The following is a 25602-nucleotide window of genomic DNA, read 5'->3' as shown; positions in this document are numbered from 1 at the left end:
GACGACACCAAGGTGGGTGGTGTAGCAGATACTGATCTAGCAGCAGGGAGGCTACAACGGGTTCTTCATTTAACTCTCTGGAGTCTAGGGGTAGGGAACACACTTTTACTGACTGGGGCATGGTCACACATTTCATTCAATATCATAAACTTAATTCATGGCAAATAAATTTCTTATATATTTATTTTGGCATTAAACGCACCTTAATCTTAGTGTACTTTGTAAATATGTCAGATTTATGTGAAGTTTGACATCAAAGTATAGACATTGCAAAATGCAGTTTGGAACACCTGCAGAAACATTATAAAAGTACATAGTAAGCAATGGAGGAAGTTTGTTTTGATCCCAGATATCTGATCACCAAAGTCTAGGCTAGACTAAATGGTGTAGTTGCAACATTCAGTTGGATAAATAAATAAGAAAAACCTAACTCATGTCACTATTTCTGGCTCCTTTCATTGAATATGTAGCAACTTTCATGTGTATGAATGAGCCATTCACACCTGGCTACACCCCCCCCACCCCCTTTATGGGATGTACCTGGATTGCGTTTCAACGTTGTGTTCTTCATCAAATTACCGTACGAATGTGATTTAAATACACAGTAATGCGGCTATTTAGAATGTGAATAGCAATATTCAGGTGAGAGCGGCACTACATGCCCCTGATGCAGGTAAAACAAGGTAAGGTGACATGATTTACTTTTCTGCCGTGTGAACTGGGGATTTTGCCATCTTGCTCATTTGACTTCCTCTGCTGCCACCTGTAGGATGGGCTCCTCCTTTCAGTCTAGGATGTTTTTCCTTGCTACTGTCGCCTATGGCTTGCCCACTGGGGGCTTTGGGCAGGGATAATGTAAAGCGCTTTGAGACAATGTCATATTGTAAAAATGTGATGTACAAATAAAATTTAATTTAATTAATATTTACTGTTCTGACAATAGTTGGAAGTGCGTGGATCATTGCGGAAGCAATAAATTCAATTTATTTTTATATAGCGCCTTTCACAACAGAGTCGCCCCAAGGATGGATGTGTTGTGATACATAAACATCCACAAAAACAAACAATACACACCAAATGCAAACTATAATTAGAGAGAGATACAGAACAGGAAAAAGGAAGGATAGAAATTAAAGAAAGCCAGAAGACAACAGGGGAGAGGAACCAAAAACTTCTAAGTAAGGAGAAAAAAATCTCTGGGGGTCCAAGGTCAACTGGCTGACCAACCCCCCTGGGCATACTAATATTACTGAAAACAGAAAACATGTTTGCAAAAGGTAGGTATAAGCTGTGATCAAGAATGAAGACAAAGTCCATCAATGAGTCTGTTATCCATGTTGGCCTGAGAAGGTTGGTCAAAGTCCATCAATAAGTCTTTTCTCCACGCTGGGTCAGGTGGCCATGAAGGCTGCACCCACAATGATACAGTTCGTAGGTCCCATTCGCGATGTCACCATTCCATGGGACTGAACCAGGACTCTAGCTCAGATGGTGCCCACCCCAGGCACCATCCGGACATATGGGAAGGCAGAGAGCATGGCATCAAATATCAACATATTTTGCGTTTGTCGGGTTCTAAGGGTAAGTATAGCAGATGCTTTTGTCCAAAGTGATGTACAAGTGAAGATCAGTGAACAGGGTCAGCCAGGTCCTGGAACAGTAGGAGTTAAGGACCTTGCTCAAGGGCCTAATGGTGACATCACTTCGCTAGACACAGGATTTAAACTAGTAACCTTCTGACAGTGAGAGGGGGTCCTAACCTGCAGACTCTAATGATACTTGGACCATGAACCTGCTGATCACTGAATTAAGATACATTAATCTCATACATACACCAGAAGTCACTGCTTCAAACAGAATGTTTACAGAATCCCATAACACAGGTTTAGGCAACAAGTCTCTGTTTAAACCCCAAAATCATCATCATCTATTGGTCCCCTGCAATCTGGAAACCAATTCCAAGATACCAAATATCTCTGCCTTTTTCCAAGACCAACTATGGTGCTACCTCTAGCACAACCTTCACATGTAAGTTTACTACTACCACTCATCACTGGATCTGATCCAAGTACCAAGGACATTGCCTCCATACCCATATCACACACCATGTCCAACACTCTGCCTGGCACTGTCCGTGTTTATGGTTTGGTCGGTACCATCTCTTCCAGTTTCATCAATGATCATGCCACTTTCTTCATCTTTATATCCATCTTCAATCCATCTCAAGATGTCACCATCTCTGGGTCGAGCTCCAGCCCAAACTCAAACATAATCTCCTGTTTCCAGATGATCTAATATAACTAGTGCTGTCAAACGATTAAAATTTTTAATCAGATTAATCACAGGGTTGCTGTGGATTAATTTCGATTAATCACGATTAAATATCGAAAATATTTAACTTGTTTATTGAACATCTTGAACATGAGTCGGATGCATTCCATCTGCCACAGAAGTACAATACCATGGACGCATATCAAAAGTTTTTTTGCTTAGCCGGACAACTTGTCGGATTTAAGGTACCTCAGTTTAAATGGTCTCATCTTTGTTCACTTACAATTAGCCAGAACTACCGTAAATCCGACAAATAATCCGACTAATCATGAAATCCAATTCTAGCCCGGTTAATTGCCATTGTTAGCAATATCAGTTGATAACACATTACGCGCGGTGCTTTACGTATAAAACTCCATAGCAACATGTCCACAGATAAGTTGGACGGTATAGTATGTGCGACCGATTTAATGAGCCACAAATGAGAAGTAGTGCTTAAACAGTATAAAACTACAACTTTCCCTTCTGTTGATAAAAGGCCCAGCCATCTTGGATTCTGAACTCGGGATCCTCTGTGCTCTATTTCTTGGATCTCCGAGAAACGGGAGTGCACATGCCATCACTTCCAGCTTCAAATACGAGTTCCCAGGGCAAAAGGAACGCAACAAAACTGCCCGAAATGGGTTGACAGAGACATTTCAAGGATTTCGAGTCATTCTGTGCATCAGATGGGTTAATTGCGTTAAAAATTTTAATTAGATTAATCATGATGATGGATTAATCTGCGTTAACCCGTTAATTTCGACAGCCCTAAATATAACCAAAAAAATTATCCTAGTTCCCCTTTACCAAAATTCTTATAATCTCTCAAAATTCTAAGTACACTTGGTCCTCTGTATCAGTGGGTTCAATGAACCGCAGATGAAAAACACTTAAATAAATAAATAAATAAATAAATAAATAAAAGCCCAGAAAGTTCCAGGAAGCAAAACTTGAATTTGCTGCTCGCCAATCAAATGCCTTCACTATGCTGAAAGGTATGCTATTATAATTTTCAGTCATGTGTGGGAGCAGCTAGGAAGTTAATGTGGCTTCATTCATTTTTCCCACTCCTAGTGTTCTGGTTTGCCACACTGATGAGCTGGAGAGACTCTCCTTTCTCTTTTACCCACACTGCTTTATTGTGCAGTTAGCAATGGAATCTGGTTAAAATTCAATATATGATCTTGAGACTTTAGAGTGAAGTCATAAATTTTTTTTTTACATGGTCATTTATTTGGCTGCTGTATTTTCCCTTGTTCTTCACGTTGTATTAGGTATTATAAGTTATCTAGAGCCGATTAAAAGTATACGAGAGGATGTGTATAGGATACACTGTTTAACATAAGGGACTTGATCTGTGGATTTTGGCATCTGTTTGGCGTCCAGGAACCAATCCCTGTGGGTACCAAGGGACAACTGTACTTCAGCTACTTTAAGTGTTTTCAGTTTAATGTCTTTTTTTTATAATCCGAAAAACTTGTTGAAATTCTTGACATACAGCATTCTTTATTTGTCAGCTATGGGTCACTGTTTCCTTCTTTAGCCTAGCTCTGAGATCTAGGATTGTGCACCATTCAGAATTAAATTAAGAATTGACATTTTCCTGACTTTGAATTGAATTTGAATTACAGCTAAGACCAGGATGTATTGTAATTTGAATTTAAGGAAATATAACTAAATTGGAATTGAATTCAAACATACATACAGTACAACAGTATACATACAACAGTGCTAGGAAGTTTGTGAACCCTTTAAAATCTTCTCTAATGCTGCATAAATATGACCTAAAACATGATCAGATTATCCTAGTTCAAAAACTAGATAAAGAGAACCCAATAAAACGACACAAATACTTTATTCTTGTTCCTTTATTTACTGAAGAAAATAACCCGATGTCGCATATATGTGTGTAGGAAAAGTATGTGAACATTTGCTGTCAGTAACCCTATCCATGAACACTCACGAAGGAAGCTACTGCAGAATCGTCACAAAAGGTAATGCACAAAAACAGTTAAATATACAAAAACAATGTATTTGTGTCTATGGAAAAGAACTTAGAGGACCAACAAGCTAAATGTATATTTATAGGATAAAAATACAGATATTTTTTTCCCTTATAATCAGGCAAATATAAAATACACTTTACCAACTGGTATACAGCCTCACTGTATACATCCACTATCTAGAACAGGGATGGGTAACTTTAGTCTTCAGTTGGGCCATAAAATTTATTAACAGCTATGATGGCCAGTCCGATTTGTCTAGTCGGGGGAGTTCCATCTATATCCAGAATAGCCACCCTGGTACTGGCCCAGCACATGGAAGTAATATAAAATTGTACTGCAACTGTTATAATCGTATTTATTTTGTGATACAATATATTGTATTTACAACTGACCACTACAGTTTTCTGCAGTTATGCTCCAGAACATCTTAAATCAGCAGAAAATAACTCAAATACATTGGTATACTTAGTGTTGTCTAAGTAGGCTTGAACAGTGTCTAGTTTTGCCACCATAATTCCACCAAAGCTTATGTCTAACCAAAAGATTGTAAATTCACATAATACAACGCACAACAGAAAACAGAAAGCGCTAAAGACAAACATGCTTTACATTTCCAACTCCCCCTAGTGGTCAGGCAGCGTGATGCACTAGTACTCATTTCAAAGAAAAAGAGTAGGGAGGGCCAGATGCAGCCCGTGAGCCACCAGTTGCCCATCCCTGATCCATAAAGTATTATTATTTGTGCTTTGCTAGATCACAGTTTTGTTTTTTTTTTTTTTTTAACTGAAATTAAATCTTATTCCTGTCATTACAAATCAAATTTTAATTCATGAATGGAATTCTTATATACTTTTTATAAATTCTAAATTTTGCATGACCCTGCTGAGGATGACTGGTCCCTTGTGTGTACAGACACCTCCTCATAATGAACACAGCTGGATATAGAGCAGCATGAAGTGATTTATGTTGTGTCTGGATTCTTGAATGATAAAACTTTAAAATAAAATTCCATCCAGCCATCAATCTATCCATCCCATGTGCAAATACCCTGTGCACTAAGGCTAGGTAATATGGCAAAATATTTAATCATAATATTTTTTATATCAAATGATGTCATAATATAATCCAAATAATTGCCCTTACAAAGATAAAAAACATGAAAAAGCTAACAAATTGAATGGACTGCACACTAAAATCAAATTTTAATAAATAAATTATATGAAAATACACTTTTTTGTCGTAGGGCATAACACTAGAAAACGCTGACAATAAATTTTGATGCTAGGTTTTGTATACATGTGTGTGTAGGTGAGAGAAAGCTGGCTGCAAAGGGCAGCCACCTGTTGTGGCACCCAGGAAGCTGGAGGTTAAGGGTCTTGCTCAAGGACCCGCAGACATGGCAAGGCTGAGCTGGGCTCAAACAGGTGACCTTCTGATCACAGGCATAGAGGCTTAGCCCACTGAGCCACACGCTGCCCCAACACAAATCACAATGTTTTCAGAGATTTTCACAATAATTATCACAATATTCTAAACTTCATATGTAGAAAAGTAAAGTATGTCAGGTACTTTTGTGTTTTTCTGATTATGATGATCAAATTGTTTTACTAATAGTTATAGAGCATGTGACAGATACAATGATAAATTACACCAGCAACAGACTCATACCTTGAGGGAATTTGTGTAAAAATAGGCATAATAACTGTTAATCATGCAAGACAACTACTTGATGACAGTACAAATGTTCGTAATCATGCCCTACTGGGATGTTAAGTAGTAAATAGATTTATATTTTGAGATGATGTGGGAATGTTTGTCACACCTTCATGAAAACAGTGAGTGATGTTTGCTGCCTTAGTTCTGGGTCAGGCCACATCCTGGCAAGTAGCCTTGGGGAAAGCATATTTCAGGAGGGGAAAAGGCCCCCTGCTTATCAGGTGTACATTTTCTTCATTTTAAGCTGAGAGAAAAAGTTGTTTTGCATGTTTGTTCAGCTTGCTGAACCCAGTTCTTCATGATTCCTCCAGCACACATTGAGCTATCCCAGTACTCAAAGGGACACTGAACAGTTTTTATAAATATAAAACCCTGGACAGAGGGGTTCGGTGAATGAGGAGGTGAACCTGTACAGGAAGGTCAGTCCATCAGAGGAGACTCTGTAGAAGGACAGAGTACCAGCCTCCCAGTCCAGATACACCCCAACTCTGTGGGAACCTGAGGGCTGTATGGGTATGACAGTCCATTCATTATTGTGCCGGACATAGTAATCATGAAGAGAACAGCATAGAATCCATGACTTGTCATTGACCCCAAGCCAACAGTCATCACTGTCTCCTTTCCTCTTGATTCCTTTATAAGTTACTCCTATTTCAGCTCGATCTCCACTCCATTCAGTCTCCCAGTAACAGCGACCAGTCAGACTCTCTCTACACAGAACTTGGTACCAGGAGTCAAATCTCTCTGGATGATCAGGATATGGCTGCTCTGCCCCACATGTCACCTTTCTGTTCCCCCCAGACAGAGACAGGAGTCTGTGTGCTGTGCTGGGATCCAGTGTCAGCTGACAGGAGTCTGTAGGCAAGAGGAAGAGCAATTAATACCATCAGGAAGATCAGCATCTCCATCATTTTATTACTGTCACAAAACACACTCTAACACTGAACTTTAGTTAACCTCAATACACACATTTTTTTCAATATACTCTTAAATGAACACAAAGATATTACTAGATTTGCATAGCAAATATTCCAGGGTCCAAACACCCCGAGGTGGTCAGAAACCACACAGGGCCCTTCAAGAAGCCAAAATGCGTTGCCTAAACAAATGACTCATTGCTTGTATACCTGAACAATGGAGAGAAGTCAATTAGTATACTGCAGGCCTACATTTTTCACCTGTGTTACGTTTGTTATGGGTCACCTGTTTTGTGAGATTTTATTTGGCCTCTTGTGAGTATTTTTCCAAACATTTTGTTTAAGCACACTCATACACCATGTTTAGAAAGGTTAGTTATGGTTTACATCAACAGCATTGTCCCTTCCCCTACCAGGCAAACAGGTGAACAGAGGACAAAATCTGCATTAATTAAACACTGCTTGAAATCACCTGAAAACCTAATGGTTCCCATGTTAAATGTAGCTCTGCATTCAATACAATCATCCCCAATAAGCTGAGCACATAGCTCAGTCCCCCCTCCTCTATGCCTGACCACACTTCTAACACCATCATCAAGTTTGTGGGCGACACCACAGACTTTGGCCCAATCACAAATGATGATAAGGCAATCTGTATGGAGGAGCTGCACAACCAGATAGAGTGGTGTGAAGACAATAGCCTGTTTCTGGCAGTCAATTTCTACTAGAAAGCCTTCTGACATACTGCATTACAGCTTGGCACATTGGCTGCACTATGCCTCACATGAACTCTACAGCAAGCCACCAAGACAGCCCAGTGCATCAGAAACACAGAGACTGAGGACATTTAGAAAGTGTGCTGTGGGAGTCAACATCATCAAAGACTCATCCCACTCAGCAGGTTCAGGAACAGTTTCTTTCCAAGGGCCATCTCAGAAATGAACTTCAAGAATCAAAGTATACATCTTGCATAAATAGCACAATAATGGACCATTGCAATTTCACAGAGATCACCATTCATTGTACAAAAAGCAAGTATGTGACAGTATTGGGAACCAAGACTCACTCTGTCATCATGTAATCCAAAGTACAGTGGTACCTCAGTTCTCGAACTCATTAGAACTCAAATTTCTTAAAAGTCGAACCAACCATTTCGAAAAAAAATTACCTAGAACTCGATCTGAATCTCAGAAGTCAAACCGTGAACGCACACCTAAGATAACTTGTACGTGCGGGGAAATGAGTCACGCAGCACATCTCTCAGCGGAAACAAAGGGTAACGCTTTAGTCTCAGCCTTGCATTCACTGTGATAGCATCGTGCATGTTTACACTAGCTGAAAACATGGATTTAGACAGTAAAAATACATTTAGACAATGATAAACAGTAACAGTAATTATTATTATATAATAAATACATTTAAAAATAAAGATTTCTTATGAATTATTTTAATATTAATAATAAAACATTAATACATTTAACTGTGATAATATTGTCATGCCCAGCGGGGACGGAACGGAGACAAAGGGGCAGATGTCAGGGTATCGGGAATACGGGGTTTAATAACAGGTAAGGCAGGCAAAACACAGACGGACAATACAATGACCACATTGGGTCAAACTGAAACGCTGACTAAATGACGACAAGCAAAAACAGCTGATCACAGGGGGATTCCACACGGGGTTAACGAGGTGGCGTGGTACATGGAAGGCACGGACGATCGGGGCAGGACACATTGTTTGGATACATTTATTTTCTTACTTTAAAATATCTGTTTTGATAAATGTGCTTAGAGTTTAGTACAGTATATGCTTTTCTTGTTTTGTCCGGTTCATTTTGTGTTTAAATGCTAAAAAACCAACATATTTAGGTGTCATTTTTTGGGGCCGGGAACCAATTAATTGGTTTTCCATTATTTCTTATTGGGAAAATTCAATCAGAACTCGAACTTTTTAGGATTTGATCCGGAGTTCTGAACGGATTAAGTTCGAGTTCTGAGGTACCATTGTACTTCAGTAACATTTCCAAAACTCTCTAAGCCCACAGATAGGGTACTAACTTATGAACATTTCGGATCCGGGTATCCCATGGACTGAGTGAGTTTTGGAAATTTACTCTTTGATTGCTCCTTGTTGAAGGAAAAGAGAATTGGGATTGAATTGGAATTACAGGAAACAGAACTGAAGTCCACTAAATTACAAGAAATTCCGCCTCGAAGAGGGTGACTTGATTTAGTAAATATTAGACATGTATTAAGTACCTTTTACAATAATAAACATCATAAATACATTTGATCATAATTTGTTCCATATTCCAACTTGTGCAAAATATTTACCAAATTATTCATTATTTTTTGCTGTGAAAATGCAAGTCTGTGCATTGATCCCACTGCAAAATTATTGTGCTGGATAGTTATTTTGTTTTGAATCTGATTAAAATACATTATCTAGAATCCATGGGCCATTATTCCTTTAAAAAAAAAAAGCCAACTGTGCCTTTGTTGAAATTATGAGGTGGTTTAGCGTGTAGAAGTTTCACTTCATTTTTGCACAGTCACTAACATCAGTGGAGGTGCCAAGTTATCTGAGCCAACCACGGCATGGTTGGATTGTCTCTGGTACTGTACTGGAAACATAATCAGAACTGGTTCCTTTACTTTTGGTCCTGTCTCTCTTCGAAGAATCCTTGGCTACCGCTGATTTGACTTAGAGAACTCCCAAATGAGGCACATTACCTTCGTTGTGAGGGAGCATCAGTTATGGCACTACGGCTATGTGGCGCATTTCCCTGAGGGTGATCCGGCTCATTGCTGGGGACCCAAATGGCTGGACCAGGCTGAGGGGACGCCCACGTAACACCTGGCCATTTACAGAGTGTGGGACTGGACTGTGTGTGTGCCTGGGGGGGTCACTGGCCAGGATCCCGTGTGGTGGGTGCGGCAACGCGCAGCATCAGTGCATGCTCCCGAACCTGACCTAACCTTACCTGTTCCTTTACTAGGCTCAAACTTGCATCCATATCCCAAATCCCAAAGCCATTGCTGCATCATGTGCACCTATAGAATGCATTATCAGTGTTACTGGCATGATATTTAGGCCTGACAAATGAAACGTTAGAAATGTGAAATTTCAACAGATAATGATGATGCAAGTGAAAATATGTGAATATAATCAATATAATCAATAACTGGACAATTCCTCTTGAACCCCCACTCCCAGATCCTGGACATTAATGCACCACACTGTACTGTTCAAAGTAATCTGTCTGTTTTCTCCTATTAAGCTTAATTCCCTAATAATTTATGCTACTTCTAAACTCATCGAGCTGCACTCCTGATTCCCTTTCTACAAAGTTTTAAAATCAAGTTCTAAGCTTGTTGTTGGCAGATATTGTTAATGATTCTCTGAAAGAAGGAATTTTTCCACAATGTCTTAAAACTGCTACTGTCAGGCCTTTATTGAAGGCCTTTATTGAAGGTATTGTGCTTAGTAATTATATGCCAATCTCTAGCCTTCCATTTCTTGGTAAAATAAATTTAGAAAAATTAAATTTAGAAAATTGTGTCTGTTCAGTTGATTGATTATCTTAGCACAGGTAATCTCTATTAAGTGTTTTCAGCCCAGCATTCAGGCATGCCACAATACTGAAGCGACTCTTCTCAAAGTGCTAAATTATTTTTAAATAGAGGTTAAACAGAGACTCAGGACACTTTCCATTCTTGTTCTTCTAGACATCAGTGCTGCTTTTGTCACTATAGACCATGAGATTCTGCTGAACTGGCTGCACACCAGGGTTGGCTTCTCTTAAACTGGTTCAGATCATATCTAAGTGGGCATTAATACTGTGTTGCACTTGATACCTATGTTTCAAAGCATCAAGCTATTACATGCGGAGTCTGGAGTCAGTTTTAGGCTCTATATTATTTCATGTTTACATGCTACACCTGTCAAGTATAATAAATAAACATAAAACCAGCTTTCATCAGTATGCAGATAACTCACATATCTGTCTCTAGCTCCTGATGCACATGGGGTCTATCCACTGCCTGACTGAATGCATAGACAATGAACTTGATGCCACAAAACTTTCTGCTACTGAACAAAGAAAAAACAGAGATGCTTGTTACTGGGAATGAAGTACAGAGGAAGGACATACTGGTGTACTTAGAATCAATGTCTCTGATGGCCAAACAACAACTTAGAAACCAGGTAATGTTTTTCAATGGTGATCTTAGCTTTAATAGTCATATAAGCAATGTCTGCTTAGCAGCAAATTGTCACCTTCGTAATATCGGCAAAGTCAAGGGTATGCTGTCATTTGATGACTGTGAAAAACTAATACATGCTCTTGTATCAAGTAGAACAGATTACTGTAATGGCGTCTTGTCTCGTCTACCTAGGAAATTTATTTAAAATCTACAATGGGGCCAGAGTGCTGTCACATCACATCACACCTACTATTTTTTTTTATTATATTCCCTCTGCGGAGGACTGCTTTATTTCTATTTAAATATTTATTTTAGGGATGCTCATTTCGATTAATTTTCCCAACCGACAACCGCCGTTCGTTAACTGAACATTAACCGTTAACTGATTAGATTAGAATATTAAATTCCTCTGGGGTCGGCGGTCCCGCCGGCGGGATCTGACAGAAATTTCGCCAAACCATTTAAATAACTCTGCGAGGTTTTATCATATACACATTTAAAAAACACCCTCAGAAACCTTGGACGGTCTACTTTTCAAATATACTGTATATATAGGTAGAAACTAAATATATTTTTATAGCTTCGTGATACGAATAGAAAGAACAAGAGTGACTGACTTAAGCGTCTGCGTCTCGAAGCAGCTCTGATCGCCTTCCCACTTGCAAATTGCGCTATTCGTATGATAACAACATGATAATCCGACAGTCAGTATTGGATAAAGAAATATGTGAATACGCCCATTGTAACCGAAATAAAACAAGAGCACATGTCTGGGTAGTGTTTACACCGATCGGCTACAATATAGCACACGGATACGTCTCTGCCGCTGAAGCTTTGCGCCAATGTTTCCATTTTCAGCAGCAAAGCTCGTACCTGTGTTCATGGCTCAGTGGGCTAAGCCTGTGTGCCTGTAATCACAGTCGCCGATTCAAACCCAGTGTATTTAGAACGTGAAAAGCGATCTTCAGCTGAGATGCCACAAAACTTCATACTACTACTAATAATTAAAATATATATAAAAACATTTTAAACCGTAATATTCGGTCAAAATTAATTATTTCGGTTAACGGTTAAACGGTCAAAAGGAGCATCCCTAATTTATTTATTTATTTTTATTTACTTCCTCAAGAGAAGGAAAGGGAGAGAGAGAGGGGGAAAAAAGGAGAAGAAGGGGGATAGAGAGAGAGGCTTCCAGTGGCTTTTAGGATTGATTTTGAAGTGCTCTTGATAATTTTGTAAATGTTTACATGGTCTTGCTCCATCATACCTCAGTGACATGACTGTAAAGTATGTCCCAGGCCGATCTCTCAGATCATCTTAGAGAAATTTATTGACTATTCCTAAAATGGGGCTAAGGAGGGAGGAGGCAGCTTTTAGTCACTATGGTCCTAAACTATGAAACTCTCTCGCCAAGAACCTGAGAGCTACTAAATGTCTTAGTGCTTTCAAAACTAGACTGAATTTAATTACAATTTTTTGACTTCCACAGCAACCAGTAGCGAACACAGGATTTAGTGATAGCAGTTTTATCAGTAAATAATACCAAAACAAATTCTGTTCTCCCTATTGTACTGAAATTTCACCAAACCATGAACACAAAATTGAGGTTTGTACCAAAATCATGAATCTTGTGTACCGTTATACCATTAGTATTAGCAATAAAAACATGCAGACTTACATTTCTGGAACCGTGGTCTGATCCTGCATTCTCCACTGTGGTCCACACTATAGGAGAAGTAGAATGACATTGTACTGGTGTATCCATTTAATTAATTAGCGCTTCTTCTCCACATACATGTGTCAGTAGCAGGGACAGACACACACACTCTGTAGCGTTGCCACCTGTCCCAGTCTTCCTGGGACTGTTCGCTTTTTTGAGCAACTGTACTGGAAAATTTATATTCTTTCCCTGGACATGAACTGTCCCGGGTTTTTGTGAAAATGTAATCTAATTTAGAATTTCATAGTTTCAAATAAAACGTCACTTGGTTTCCTTTACCACTATTCTTTTTCTTCCTGGTTATGTTTATATATCAAGTACTGTGTCCATGAATGGTCTAAAATGGGTAAAACGGGTATGGGTATGGGTAAAATGGGTATAGTTTTATTTTATTGGTAGCAGAAAGACGAAGCTTACTTTATTACCTGGCAACTTAGCAGGCTGTCGGTCAATATAATATGTTCATTATAATATGTCTAATAATGTTTTCATTACTAAAGGAAGTATACCTTTGGACATATTACGGTTAGGTTTTATAATAGATAATAATTTGAAAAAATATATTTACTCATTAAAGCAAAAAATCTGTATTTAACGTAGAAAGGGACAGCAGCAGACAAAGGAGTCCAGAGTGAGTGGAACTGTGTCTGCATCAGGTCAGATACATTTAAGAAAGGCAATAGAGATTCCTACCTCTGGTAACATAGTATATTTTCAAAAAGGGTATAATCCGAGTGTTCCCGTTTTTCACAAGTTGAAGGTGCCAACCCCACTCTGTACTCACATCAGCTTCTCCAGTTTACAGCTGGGATCCTCCAGTAGAGCAGAGAGCAGCTTCACTCCTGAGTCTCCTGGGTGATTGTAGCTCAGATCCAGCTCTCTTAGGTGTGAGGGGTTTGACCTCAGCGCTGAAGCCAGGGAAGAACAGCCTCGCTCTGTGACTTTACAGCCTGACAACCTGCAAAGCCACAGACAACAACACTGTCTAAGTTCCAAGAAGGTAGATTAGCTCACTGTTACAATTATAAACTTAAATATATCTACTTCAATAAAGATGTCAATAATTACAGTTAACAATGTGTAAAACCAAGCAAACTGTTCTTTAATTACTGCATGAAGTAGCACTGAACTTCTCCAGTGTGGAATGCCTAGTAATACTAACCTCAGTATTTCCAGTTAACAGTGTGTAACACCCAGAAATATTGACCTCAATAACTCCAGTTTACAGTGTGGAATACTCAGTAATACTGACCTCAGTATCTTCAGTTTTAAGTGTGGAATACCCAGTAATACTGACCCCAGTATCTCCAGTTTACAGTGTGAATCCCCCAGTCCAGCAGAGAGCAGATCCACCCCTGAATCCTGCAGGTCATTGTCACTCAGGCCCAGCTCTTTCAGGTGTGAGGGGTTTGACATGAGAGCTGAGGCCAATGCTTCACAGCATGTCTCTGTCAGTTCACACTGGTCCAGCCTTTAAAAAAATGTAACTTTTAAATCCAGTTTTTGCACTGGTACAAGGAAAATGACAAAACAGATTTTTTATAAAGGTTGAATATATTGTATATAAAAAGCATATTAGCAATCATGCCAGTTATGATTGATGCCCAGTGTATTTTTATTTGTAACATATGTTACAGTCAACATGTTTATGTTGTTCGAAATTGCAACATTGCTTTTACTCACAAATCTTGTGAGTGTGTATTAAAAATGAATGGTTATTTCCTGCTTCACTGCTTAATAATTTCTAACAAGGATTGAGTGCTGATAAGTTTGTGGAATATAAGGAGGTAGGAACAGAAAAGATAAGCTGGTTATTTTCGTTTATTATGTTACTGATGAAACACATTATGGCTTTTCTTGATGTTCAGTTTCTTTTTTGTAAAATGCACACTCTGTACTCACTTCACTTTCTCCAGCTTACAGCCAGGATCCTTCAGTACGTCAGAGAGCAGCTTCACTCCTGAGTCTCCTGGGTGATTGTAGCTCAGATCCAGCTCTCTCAGGTGTGAGAGGTTTGACCTCAGAGCTGAAGTCAGGGAAGAACAGCCTTCTTCTGTGACTCTACAGCCTGACAGCCTGCAGAAAGCAAATCAAAATACACTGAGTAACAAAAAAAGTTACCAAAAGTAATGATTTGATTTGCAAGGGGCTGGCATGTATAGTAACAGACACAGAGGATGCCTTGTAGATGCATTAGGCAGCATTACCAGCACTTGACGGAGTTTGATAGGGGTTGCATTGTGGGTTTGCATGTAATTGCCTGGCATGTGGGGCATGCAGATATCACAGTCCCCAATGTTGAAACCAATGGGCACGTGAGGGCACCCACATACGTCGTGAAGTTTCTGGTCGCCCAAGACCGACCACACCAAGAGAGGATCGTCATATTGTGCACCAAGCATTACAGAACCCCATGACATCTGCACCTGCCATCCGGACACAGGTACTGGACTCTCTACAACACCCCGTGTCATCCTACACCATGTGTTGACAACTGGCATCAGCCGGATTATGGGTTCACCGTCCCATGCATAGGCTGCTGTTAACACCAGTGCAGGGAAGGCTGCGTTTGGAGTGATGCCATAACCAGGAGTCATGGACTGATTACGAGTGACGTCGTATCATGTTCAGCAATGAATCTCAGTTCTGCATTACCACGGACGTCTGTCGGGTGTGCGTATGGCTTTTCGTTCTGTGTTCCCCATCTCAGCTGGGAACAGACATCAGCATCTCCCTCACACCTCCCGTCTCTCACACCCAGGAGTAGGGGCTGCACAGATTAGTCGACAAAAATGGCCAATAGCTACAAAAGTTCCAGGTCAGCCGAGGAACTAGGGTTCTTTACTTCGGTGAGAAAGCGCCTTACGACACGAGGAGCAGACTTACGAGTTGGATGTTGCGTGAGTTTTGTTATCGTCCCCAGGTGTTACACCAACATTACAATCTACTTTTATACTTTAATGGAAGTTGTAGCATACAAGTGTTATTGTTGCATAAATTGTTGCTGCTGAGTTGCAAGCTGTTGTTTCTACTTGTGTTTGTTCCACATAAAAAAGATCCGCTCATTGGCGCAGGGGTATGAGCCCCACCTCTGGTACAAAAGGTCCTGGGTTCAAATCCCAAGCAATCCCATTCCCAATGCAGTGTAACACTTAAATAGTTCTTTAGCTGCCCTCTGTCATAATGTCACATATGGGTGAAATGCAGAGGACACATTTCGTTGTTGTGCACTGTGTGCTGTGGTTTGCAGGTTGTGTTGTGTGCCTGTTAAAGCGGTTGATTGGAATTATTTGGAAGTATATTTGAGTGTTTGTGAGCCAGTACGGTTACGTGGGTGGTTGTTACATATATAGATATATATATATTTTTATTTTTTCGGTCGGCGTGAGTGCTTGTCTGTCTTTAATAAACAGTGTGAGTGTTAAATCAGAGCTAGATAAGATTTTAAGAACTCTGAGTTATTAGTTAAGTTTTCCCCAAACAAGCTTGATGGGCCGAATACCCTCCTCTCGTTTGTAAATTTCTTATGTTCTCATGTGTGTCAACAATGACCACTGATCACCAAATTCTAATTCTAAAGAAAATATGTATACGCATTTTTTTTATGAATACAGGTGTTCGATGGGGTTGAGGTAAGGGCTCTGCGCAGGCCAGGCAAATTCCTCTACACCAAACTCACCCAAGCCTGTCTTTATGGACCTTGCTTTGTGCTCTACAGCAGAGTCATGCTGGAGCAGAAAAGGACTTTCCCCAAACTGTTCGCACAATTCTCATAGACATGCCAGCAAAAATGAGCACACAGTAAGAAATAATAAAAATAATAATAACTGCATACAGTAAATCATGATGCACACGATAAACAAGCGTCTCTTTGATTTAATGTCACTGTTGCTCTCCAAACTTGGCAACGCCTTTACTGAGCCACCCTCCTGCAGTGGAAAACCAAAAAGATTTGCAACCACGCTCTTCTCAGTACGGCTGGGGTACAGGTCGGTTCCTGTATACCAATGGAAAAGGGCCATTTGTCTTGACAACCAGCCTCATTCATGTTAGCTGTCGTTTTGATGGTACAGTATCTTTTAAAATTTTCAGTACCGTTAACTGTGCATTTCTAATAATGTGTCCAAAATGTTATGCTCCCAGTGCGTAAATTAGTAACATTCTACATAATTTTATATAAGTTAGATGGTTTGTACATTATATAAGATAGGAAATGACAAAATAATTTCACATGCAAAGTGTACAGTAGAGTTTGTTTAGACATTGCTAATAAATAGATGTTTTATGTTATTGCTCAGGCTAGCAGACTGTTATGGGTTGGGGAAGTATTTTTCACAAATTTTCACATTTGCGGGAGTGAAAATAACCCTCACAAATCTGAAGGGGTTACCTTCATTTCACTAACTACATAGAGAAGAGGAATGTCAGTATAATGGATTTTAAATCCAGCCATTTTGTTTAATTCCTGTCTTTGTCTGGCTTGTTGAGCTGACCACAATAACAGTCACATGCTGCCATTTAGTTTTTTTTTGTCACACTGGCAGATGTACTTCCAGATAAAATGGTTTGGCGTTCCTCTACTTCGAACACTATTAAGTCTGCACTTCACATTCTGAGAAATTCCTTTTTCTGTTTGTAGCTGCATTGTCTCTGAAATGGCATTGCAAACTTGGGATGTGCACATTTATATGTACTTGGCTAATGTACATTGCCAATGTTGTAGTAAATAGTGGTTTATAAAGGGGTGGTCTCTTAAATGTGCACATGTGCAAGTGTTTCTATGATACATGTGATTTAGAACCTGTACAATGCATATCGTGGTTTATGCAAGGTTTAATAAATCTGACTTTTACTTTTCGTACAAAAGTCGAGTTTTCGTATGAATATTTCCTTACATTTTTTACAAATGAGCCCCCAGATTCTTCTGCCATTATTTACATATCATTTGTCAAAAAATACTTTGTTTTCATTTTCATTTAATATCAAGAGTCACTTGATATAAAACAGGTTTTGCAGTCTGTTATAATATGATAGTAAATTAAAAGAGTGTTAAACTGTCACATAATAACAATTATTGCCAAAATTATGAAGCAAAAATAATTAAGAGAGGATACTGGAACAAATTCTTAGACTCCTCTAAACTGAAGGGACACACTGGGAAAAGAACAACTGTTCTTTAATTACTGCAAGAAGTAGCACTGAACTTAGTATCTCCATTGTGCAGTGTGGAATGCCTAGTAATACTAACCTTAGTTTTTCCAGTTTACAGTGTGTAACACCCAGAAATATCGACCTCAGTATTTCACTTCACAGTGTGGAATACCCAGTAATACTGACTTCAGCATCTCCAGTTTACAGTGTGAAATACCCAGTAATACTGACCTCAGTATCTCCAGTTTACAGGGTGAATCCCCCAGTCCAGCAGAGAGCAGCTTCACTCCTGAATCCTGCAGGTCATTGTCACTCAGGTCCAGCTCTCTCAGGTGTGAGGATTTTGAGCTAAAAACTGAAGCCAGTGCTTCACAGCATTTCTCTGTGAGCCTACAGCTGTTCAGCCTGAAAAAGGAAACATGTTATTATACACACATAGATGGGTATATATACCCTACACATCAGTGATACAAAATACTACATAATAATAGGCACACCCTATACTTCAAAAGGAATTGGAGGGTAAACACGGCAACAGCTTAAATCACTACAGTTAGGAAAATAGTTAAACATGGTAACATTTACTTTTTGGACAATCGTCTGAAGGTCAACATGTTTCCTGTCATGAAGAATACATGAGCATTTTCACTTCGAAAGGAAGATATCAGAGTTTAGTGGATGAAAAGTTTAGCGTGCAGAAATTTCAAGAACTCAATCCACCTACTCAAATGAACAGCTGTTGGTACACTGCAGGTTCTCTTGCCATTTGTTACAATCACATTATCATTGACAGTGATCAAGTCTACCTTAAGTCAAACCTATGTACTTTTAGCCAAACTGTACATTTTCAGAAGTCATATAGACCAGAGGTGGTAATTTCAGGTTGAGGAAGTACAAATCCTGACCAAGATTTAGTTTCAACCAACCAGTTGAGTACTCTGTGACTGTGCCTCTTTACAACTGGTTTGTTGAAAATAAACCTTGGTCTGGATTTACCACCTCTGATACATACCACGTTCCCTAATAATATTCTTACAGAGCCAGTTTGATGATTGAGTGCATGAGAGTGACCATGATCTAAAATCTATTCAATGACAGATTAATTTACGTTATTTTGTTGTCTGTTTTTTGAAACTCGTTAGCAATCTCCAAACTCCTTTTTAACGGTGCCAAAGAATGAAAGTTCAGTACATGGAAATGACACACCAGGAATCTCAAACACTGTTGTTCCCTCTTTCAAATATAATTCCTGAATATGTAAAAGAAGGAAGTGAAATGAGCTGTTTCGAATTCTGTTTCGAAAAACAGTCTTAATCACACTCCCAAAACGTAATATATGCCAGCCCACTTTCAAGCTCAATGGACATGCGCATTCAGACTTCAACAGTTGTGTAGATTTGTGAAGAATGTAGCAGAGAACAGCAAAAATGGCAGGCTGTATGCATAAGTGTGCCGTTCAAGGCTGTGAATTTTCATACCCTTCTCAAGGAACCAAACTGTCAACAGGCATGGTTGATATTGATCGTTAACAGGTAAGTGAGGGGAATGTTTCCCAAAGGCTCCCATTAATGACTTACATAGTTGCATGGTTCTAACTATGTAAGTAGCTAATCACGTTGCTAGTAGCTATGCTTTTCAGAAAGCATACCCCAGTTTAGCAGGAGAGTAGTAAACAACATTACGAAGTCTGAGGTACTGACATTGATAAGAGTTATTTCTCTCAGCCTACTTTTGGTTAGCTAAACAAATATCTAATCGATTCTGCAGTTAAAAAAAAGAAAGAAATTCATTACAAGTAACACATTTACAAGCTGTTCAGCTTGCTATGGAGATAGTGGTACCTCGGTTCTCGAACTCACTAGAACTCAAATATCTTGAAAGTCGAACAAACCAGGTTGACCTAGAACTTGATCTGAATATCAGAAGTCGAACCGTGAACGCTGACCTAATATAAATTGTATGCGCCCGGAAATGAGTCATACTACAATGCAATTCTTACTTGAATGCCTTCTTCCCAGACTGGACGATTAACCAAATAAAGCAGCGCAACATTGCAGTAACTAACAATAAATAAACCACTAACTTATGTGTACTATTAGAGCATTTATGTCATTTATTTAAACTTTATTTTGCCAGGAAAATTAACTGAAAACCAGTTCTCATTGCTTTACGTGATATTTGGGAGAAATAGCAGATTACGCATCGGAACTGCCTGGGATACAAACGTCATGCGTGTAACTAAACTCTTCAGCCAATAAGGGCAAAGGTGTGTCGTCACGGAGGCGGTTCCAGTTTGTGCAGCCGGGTGAGAGGTCGCAATGCATCTGATGGTGCGTTCGTTTTTCTCTCGGAACTTCTGAGTTGAGTGACATCACGTCCGACAATCTTCCGTTCCAGCTATCCACATCTCGGAACAAACATGGCTGCCTCCATGAACACGTTGCTGTGTGTTGTTGCTTTATATTTTAGCAGATTTGGAGTTTTCCAAATGGAGAAAATGGAGAAATGGATATTTTTCCGAGAGACAAACAAGAAACACGAACTAGTCAAACCACATTAAAAGCTTTATAAAATATTTTAGTATATTCATAGCGATATTCTTTTTTCGAACGGTAAACAAACTACAAACAAACCAAGTCGCCATGTTGAAATTACTTCACAGGGGCAACTCGGACAAGAAAATCTTGTCCGACTTCTTGGGGGCGATTTGTTCCAAATATTTTGTGGAAAAAAGTTTGGTCTTTGTCATACAAATATGTCATTTCAAATAAATGTAGCGATGTCTGTTATAAATTGCTACACAGGTGTTACCCGACAAATTTGAAGTTGAAGAAGGATATTCAGACAAATTGTTCTTTCTGTAATGTCCATGTTGAAACAGTTTTACATCTGTTCTGGAACTGCCCTTTTGTCACTATGTTTTGGAAAAACTTATCTCAGTTTGTATGCCGATGTATATGTGAAAATTTTTCTCTCTCATTTAAGGATGTGTTGTTTGGATTTTACAATATCTGTCATTCTAAACAGGAAGAATACTATCTTATAAATCTTCTTATTATCCTAGCAAAATTTCATATATACTCACCTAAAGGATTATTAGGAACACCATACTAATACGGTGTTTGACCCCCTTTCGCCTTCAGAACTGCCTTAATTCTACGTGGCATTGGTTCAACAAGGTAAGCATTCTTTAAGCACTCTTTAGAAATATATATATATATATATATATATATATATATATATACACACTCACCTAAAGGATTATTAGGAACACCATACTAATACGGTGTTTGACCCCCTTTCGCCTTCAGAACTGCCTTAATTCTACATGGCGTTGATTCAACAAGGTGCTGAAATCATTCTTTAGAAATGTCGGCCCATATTGATAGGATAGCATCTTGCAGTTGATGGAGATTTGTGGGATGCACATCCAGGGCACGAAGCTCCCGTTCCACCACATCCCAAAGATGCTCTATTGGGTTGAGATCTGGTGACTGTGGGGGCCATTTTAGTACAGTGAACTCATTGTCATGTTCAAGAAACCAATTTGAAATGATTCGAGCTTTGTGACATGGTGCATTTTCCTGCTGGAAGTAGCCATCAGAGGATGGGTACATGGTGGTCATAAAGGGATGGACATGGTCAGAAACAATGCTCAGGTAGGCCGTGGCATTTAAGCGATGCCCAATTGGCACTAAGGGGCCTAAAGTGTGCCAAGAAAACATCCCCCACACCATTACACCACCACCACCAGCCTGCACAGTGGTAACAAGGCATGATGGATCCATGTTCTCATTCTGTTTACGCCAAATTCTGACTCTACCATTTGAATGTCTCAACAGAAATCGAGACTCATCAGACCAGGCAACATTTTTCCAGTCTTCAACTGTCCAATTTTGGTGAGCTCGTGCAAATTGTAGCCTCTTTTTCCTATTTGTAGTGGAGATGAGTGGTACCCAGTGGGGTCTTCTGCTGTTGTAGCCCATCCGCCTCAAGGTTGTGCGTGTTGTGGCTTCACAAATGCTTTGCTGCATACCTCGGTTGTAACGAGTGGTTATTTCAGTCAAAGTTGCTCTTCTGTCAGCTTGAATCAGTCGGCCCATTCTCCTCTGACCTCTAGCATCAACAAGGCATTTTCGCCCACAGGACTGCCGCATACTGGATGTTTTTCCCTTTGCACACCATTCTTTGTAAACCCTAGAAATGGTTGTGCGTGAAAATCCCAGTAACTGAGCAGATTGTGAAATACTCAGACCGGCCCGTCTGGCACCAACAACCATGCCACGCTCAAAATTGCTTAAATCACCTTTCTTTCCCATTCTGACATTCAGTTTGGAGTTCAGGAGATTGTCTTGACCAGGACCACACCCCTAAATGCATTGAAGCAACTGCCATGTGATTGGTTGATTAGATAATTGCATTAATGAGAAATTGAACAGGTTCCTAATAATCCTTTAGGTGAGTGTACATAAGAGCAAGCATTGCAACAGAACACCTATGTTTATTATCTTTGAAAACGAATTTCAACAATACCTCCAAACTATTTATTATTGTAATAATTCCAAAGCTATAAAGACCATCAATATCTGCACTGAATTTAATTTATTGTAATTTAAGCCCCTACATCATTATTTTGTTTTATTATTTACTTATTTATTTTCTTTCTTTGTTGTTTCCTTTTACTTCTTAAAGTTATTATTATTGTTGTTATTATTGTGTGCTGATCTACTCTGCTGTATCACATGTTTGAAGTTCATAATAAAGCATTAAAAAAAAAAATAATAATAATCCTGTCCGACTTCAACATCATAAAAGAGGCGTGTTTCCGACGGGAAGTGACGTTTTTCGTGACGTTTTCATCCAAGTTCCGACTTGGAGAGAAATAATCGAACGCACCATAACCGTAATGCATTACGTCAGGATCAGATTCAGAATGCGTTACTTTAAGCCAGCGCTGTAAGCAAGTTGAACGCACCCAATGATCGGACTGGGGAAACAAACTGAAACGCGGACTTATGCTGCATTCCATTTGCCTCGGGATCCGATTTTTGAAATCCAAGATTACATCACATCCGCTAAAAACTCGGGAAAACCGAGTCGGATGCGTTCCATTTGCCACAGAAGTAGCAATACCATGGATCCATATGAAAAAGCAAGATTTTTTGCTTAGCCGGACAACTTGTCAGATTTAAGGTACCTCAGTTTAAATGGCCTTTATCTTCGTCCACTTACAATTAGCCCGAACTACGTTAATCCGACAAATAATCCGACTAATCATGAAATCCAATTCAATCCCGGTTCATTGGTAGCCATTGTCAGCAATATCACTTGATAACACATTACGCGCGGTGCTTGACGTATAAAACTCCATAGCAACACGTCCACAGATAATTTGGATGGTATAGTGTGTGCGACCGATTTAATGAGCCACAAATGAGAAGTAGTGCTTAAACAGGATAAAACTACAACTTTCCCTTCTGTTGATAAAGGACGCAGCCATCTTGGATTCTGAACTCGGGATCTATGGCCTTCTATGGCCTTATCCGAGATATTTCTCGGATCTCCGAGAAACAGGAGCACGCATGTCTTCACTTCCGGCTTCAAAACTCGGAATCCGACTCGGAATCTGAGTTCCAAGGGCAAATGGAATGCAGCATTAATACAGAGGACTAATGACAACAACCAGAAACAGCTGATCATATAGGGATCCCACACGAGATTAATGAGGGGGCGTAGCACACGGAAGGAGCGGACGATCAGGGCAGGACAGGGGTAATGTTGGGATAAGATCTTTATCGTTTTGGAAGCCATTAAGAAAAAAAATGCTCTTGTTTTATCCTGTTCATTTTGTGTAATGTGTAAATGCTAAAAAAAAAAAAAAATTTAGGTGTAATTCTGGGGGGCCGGAAACCAATTAATTGGTTTTCCATTATTTCTTACGGGAAAAATTCGATCAGAACTCGAACTTTTTAGGATTCGATCCGGAGTCTGGAACGGATTAAGTTCGAGAACCGAGGTACCACTGTATTTATAAAACTTGCATGACAAAACTAGAATCATAAAATTAGTTTGTTGCTGAAAACGAAGTTATGATTATGCTAATGTTGCACCTCAGGCTGAAGAAGGACTATTAGTTACGTTCGGCAAATTGGTTCTGTGTGAACAGTGCCTCACTGTAAACCAGCCAAACAGAGCAGAGCTCATGATCCTATTAATGAGCCCATCAAATAAGACAGAACAGCTTGTTCCATTCTACGGCCAAATTATAGGATTGTTAATGGGCCTCTAAAACCACTTCTGGACATTTTTTGACCAACCCAAGTTTACGAACCTTCTATGTAGACACCAGAGAAAAATTTGGGAAAAAATCAATTAAATCAATTAAATCAATTAAATCAATTGAATGAATGAATGAATGAATGAATGAATGAATGAATGAATGCATTCATTCATTCATTCATTCATTCTATGTAGAGGTCGACCGATGTATCGGTTTTGCCGATTAATAGGCACCGATAGTTGATTCCCGGAACTATCGGTTATCGGCAAAAATCCACGCCGATAGTTTTTCCGGGTTGCGTCAGAGCTGAAGCGGCTGAGAACGGTCTGTTATCCTTATACAGTGCGAGAGCCAACATATATATCTATGGCAAGTGCCGCCTCTATAGGCGAAAATCGCTGTAAAGCACATGCTTTTGTTTTGACACGTGATACTGTTAGTTGCAAGGAGAGCGCAAGCTGCCTGGAGAGAGCGCGGTGCACGGACAACGCTGACACTTCAAATGCACGTTTAAAACACAGATAGCGAAAAGGTATGTATACAGTACACTACAGTACATGTTTTCATCTCAATATAAAGTAATTCATTTGTTGATTAGATTCTGCATTGGAGAAAGAACAGCAGTATGTTTGTCGACAAGGCTGAGAGGACGCTAACATTAGCAGTACATCAAGCGGTTAAAATAATGTGGCAAAAATACACGCAAGTCCGACCCAAATGTTTAATGTCATGATTGTTACCATCAGGAATGCATTCGATTTCAGTTCTTTTTATCTTCAGGCACAGGGTGCGATTTGCCGGGGGGATGGGGGGATCCGACTGGAGCGCTTCGAAATAGTGAATCTTTTTGCGACGCAGTGTTTTACTGATTCGGAGTTTCAAAAAGCTCTGTTGATACTTTGCTCACCTTCTCTATATAATATATTTGTTGTTTGAAATGAAATCATTAATATTATAGGCCTAACTTACGATGTTTTTATTAAATTTGTTATCACGTAATACAGCTCCCTTCGTATTAAAACGATTTCATGACGTGAAACTCATTATCTGGTTCTTGCCTAAAAAGACGGGTATATAATGAGCGTTGTTAACAGATTACACAAACAGTTTGGTCAACCTCTGCCTATGGAGAGAGAAAAAAGTTTTCAAAATAGAAGCAAATATAGTGGGAGACTACACATATAATATACATTTATATAATTAATATTATATATAATTATAATATTATATAATTATATAATTCATTTTGTATGTAACTTTTTATTTATTTATTTGGAGTGTTACTTTTTCTTT

General features: G+C 39.3%; 1 protein-coding gene across 3 annotated transcripts in view; it reads right to left on the bottom strand.

Annotated features, from left to right (window-relative positions):
• Positions 1–4660: 4660 nt before the first annotated feature.
• LOC111841901 (NLR family CARD domain-containing protein 3-like) overlaps positions 4661–25602 on the bottom strand; it is a 79412-nt gene continuing 58470 nt past the window's right edge. For 2 of the 3 annotated variants that reach the window (XM_072702715.1, XM_072702714.1), the window contains exons 7-12: positions 18261–18434; positions 14781–14954; positions 14176–14349; positions 13663–13836; positions 12837–12883; positions 4661–6890 (exon numbers count right to left, since the gene is read on the bottom strand). In XM_072702715.1, coding sequence (XP_072558816.1) covers positions 6370–6890; positions 12837–12883; positions 13663–13836; positions 14176–14349; positions 14781–14954; positions 18261–18434 — 1264 coding nt within the window. In that variant the 3' untranslated portion in view covers positions 4661–6369. Of the gene's footprint in view, positions 6891–9936; positions 10007–12836; positions 12884–13662; positions 13837–14175; positions 14350–14780; positions 14955–18260; positions 18435–25602 lie in introns of all 3 variants that reach the window. The other variant, XM_072702716.1, reaches the window with a different exon arrangement.

This window comes from Paramormyrops kingsleyae, chromosome 19, assembly GCF_048594095.1.
Source record: "Paramormyrops kingsleyae isolate MSU_618 chromosome 19, PKINGS_0.4, whole genome shotgun sequence".
Taxonomy (NCBI): domain Eukaryota; kingdom Metazoa; phylum Chordata; class Actinopteri; order Osteoglossiformes; family Mormyridae; genus Paramormyrops; species Paramormyrops kingsleyae.
This window is presented reverse-complemented; position numbering and strand designations above follow the sequence as displayed.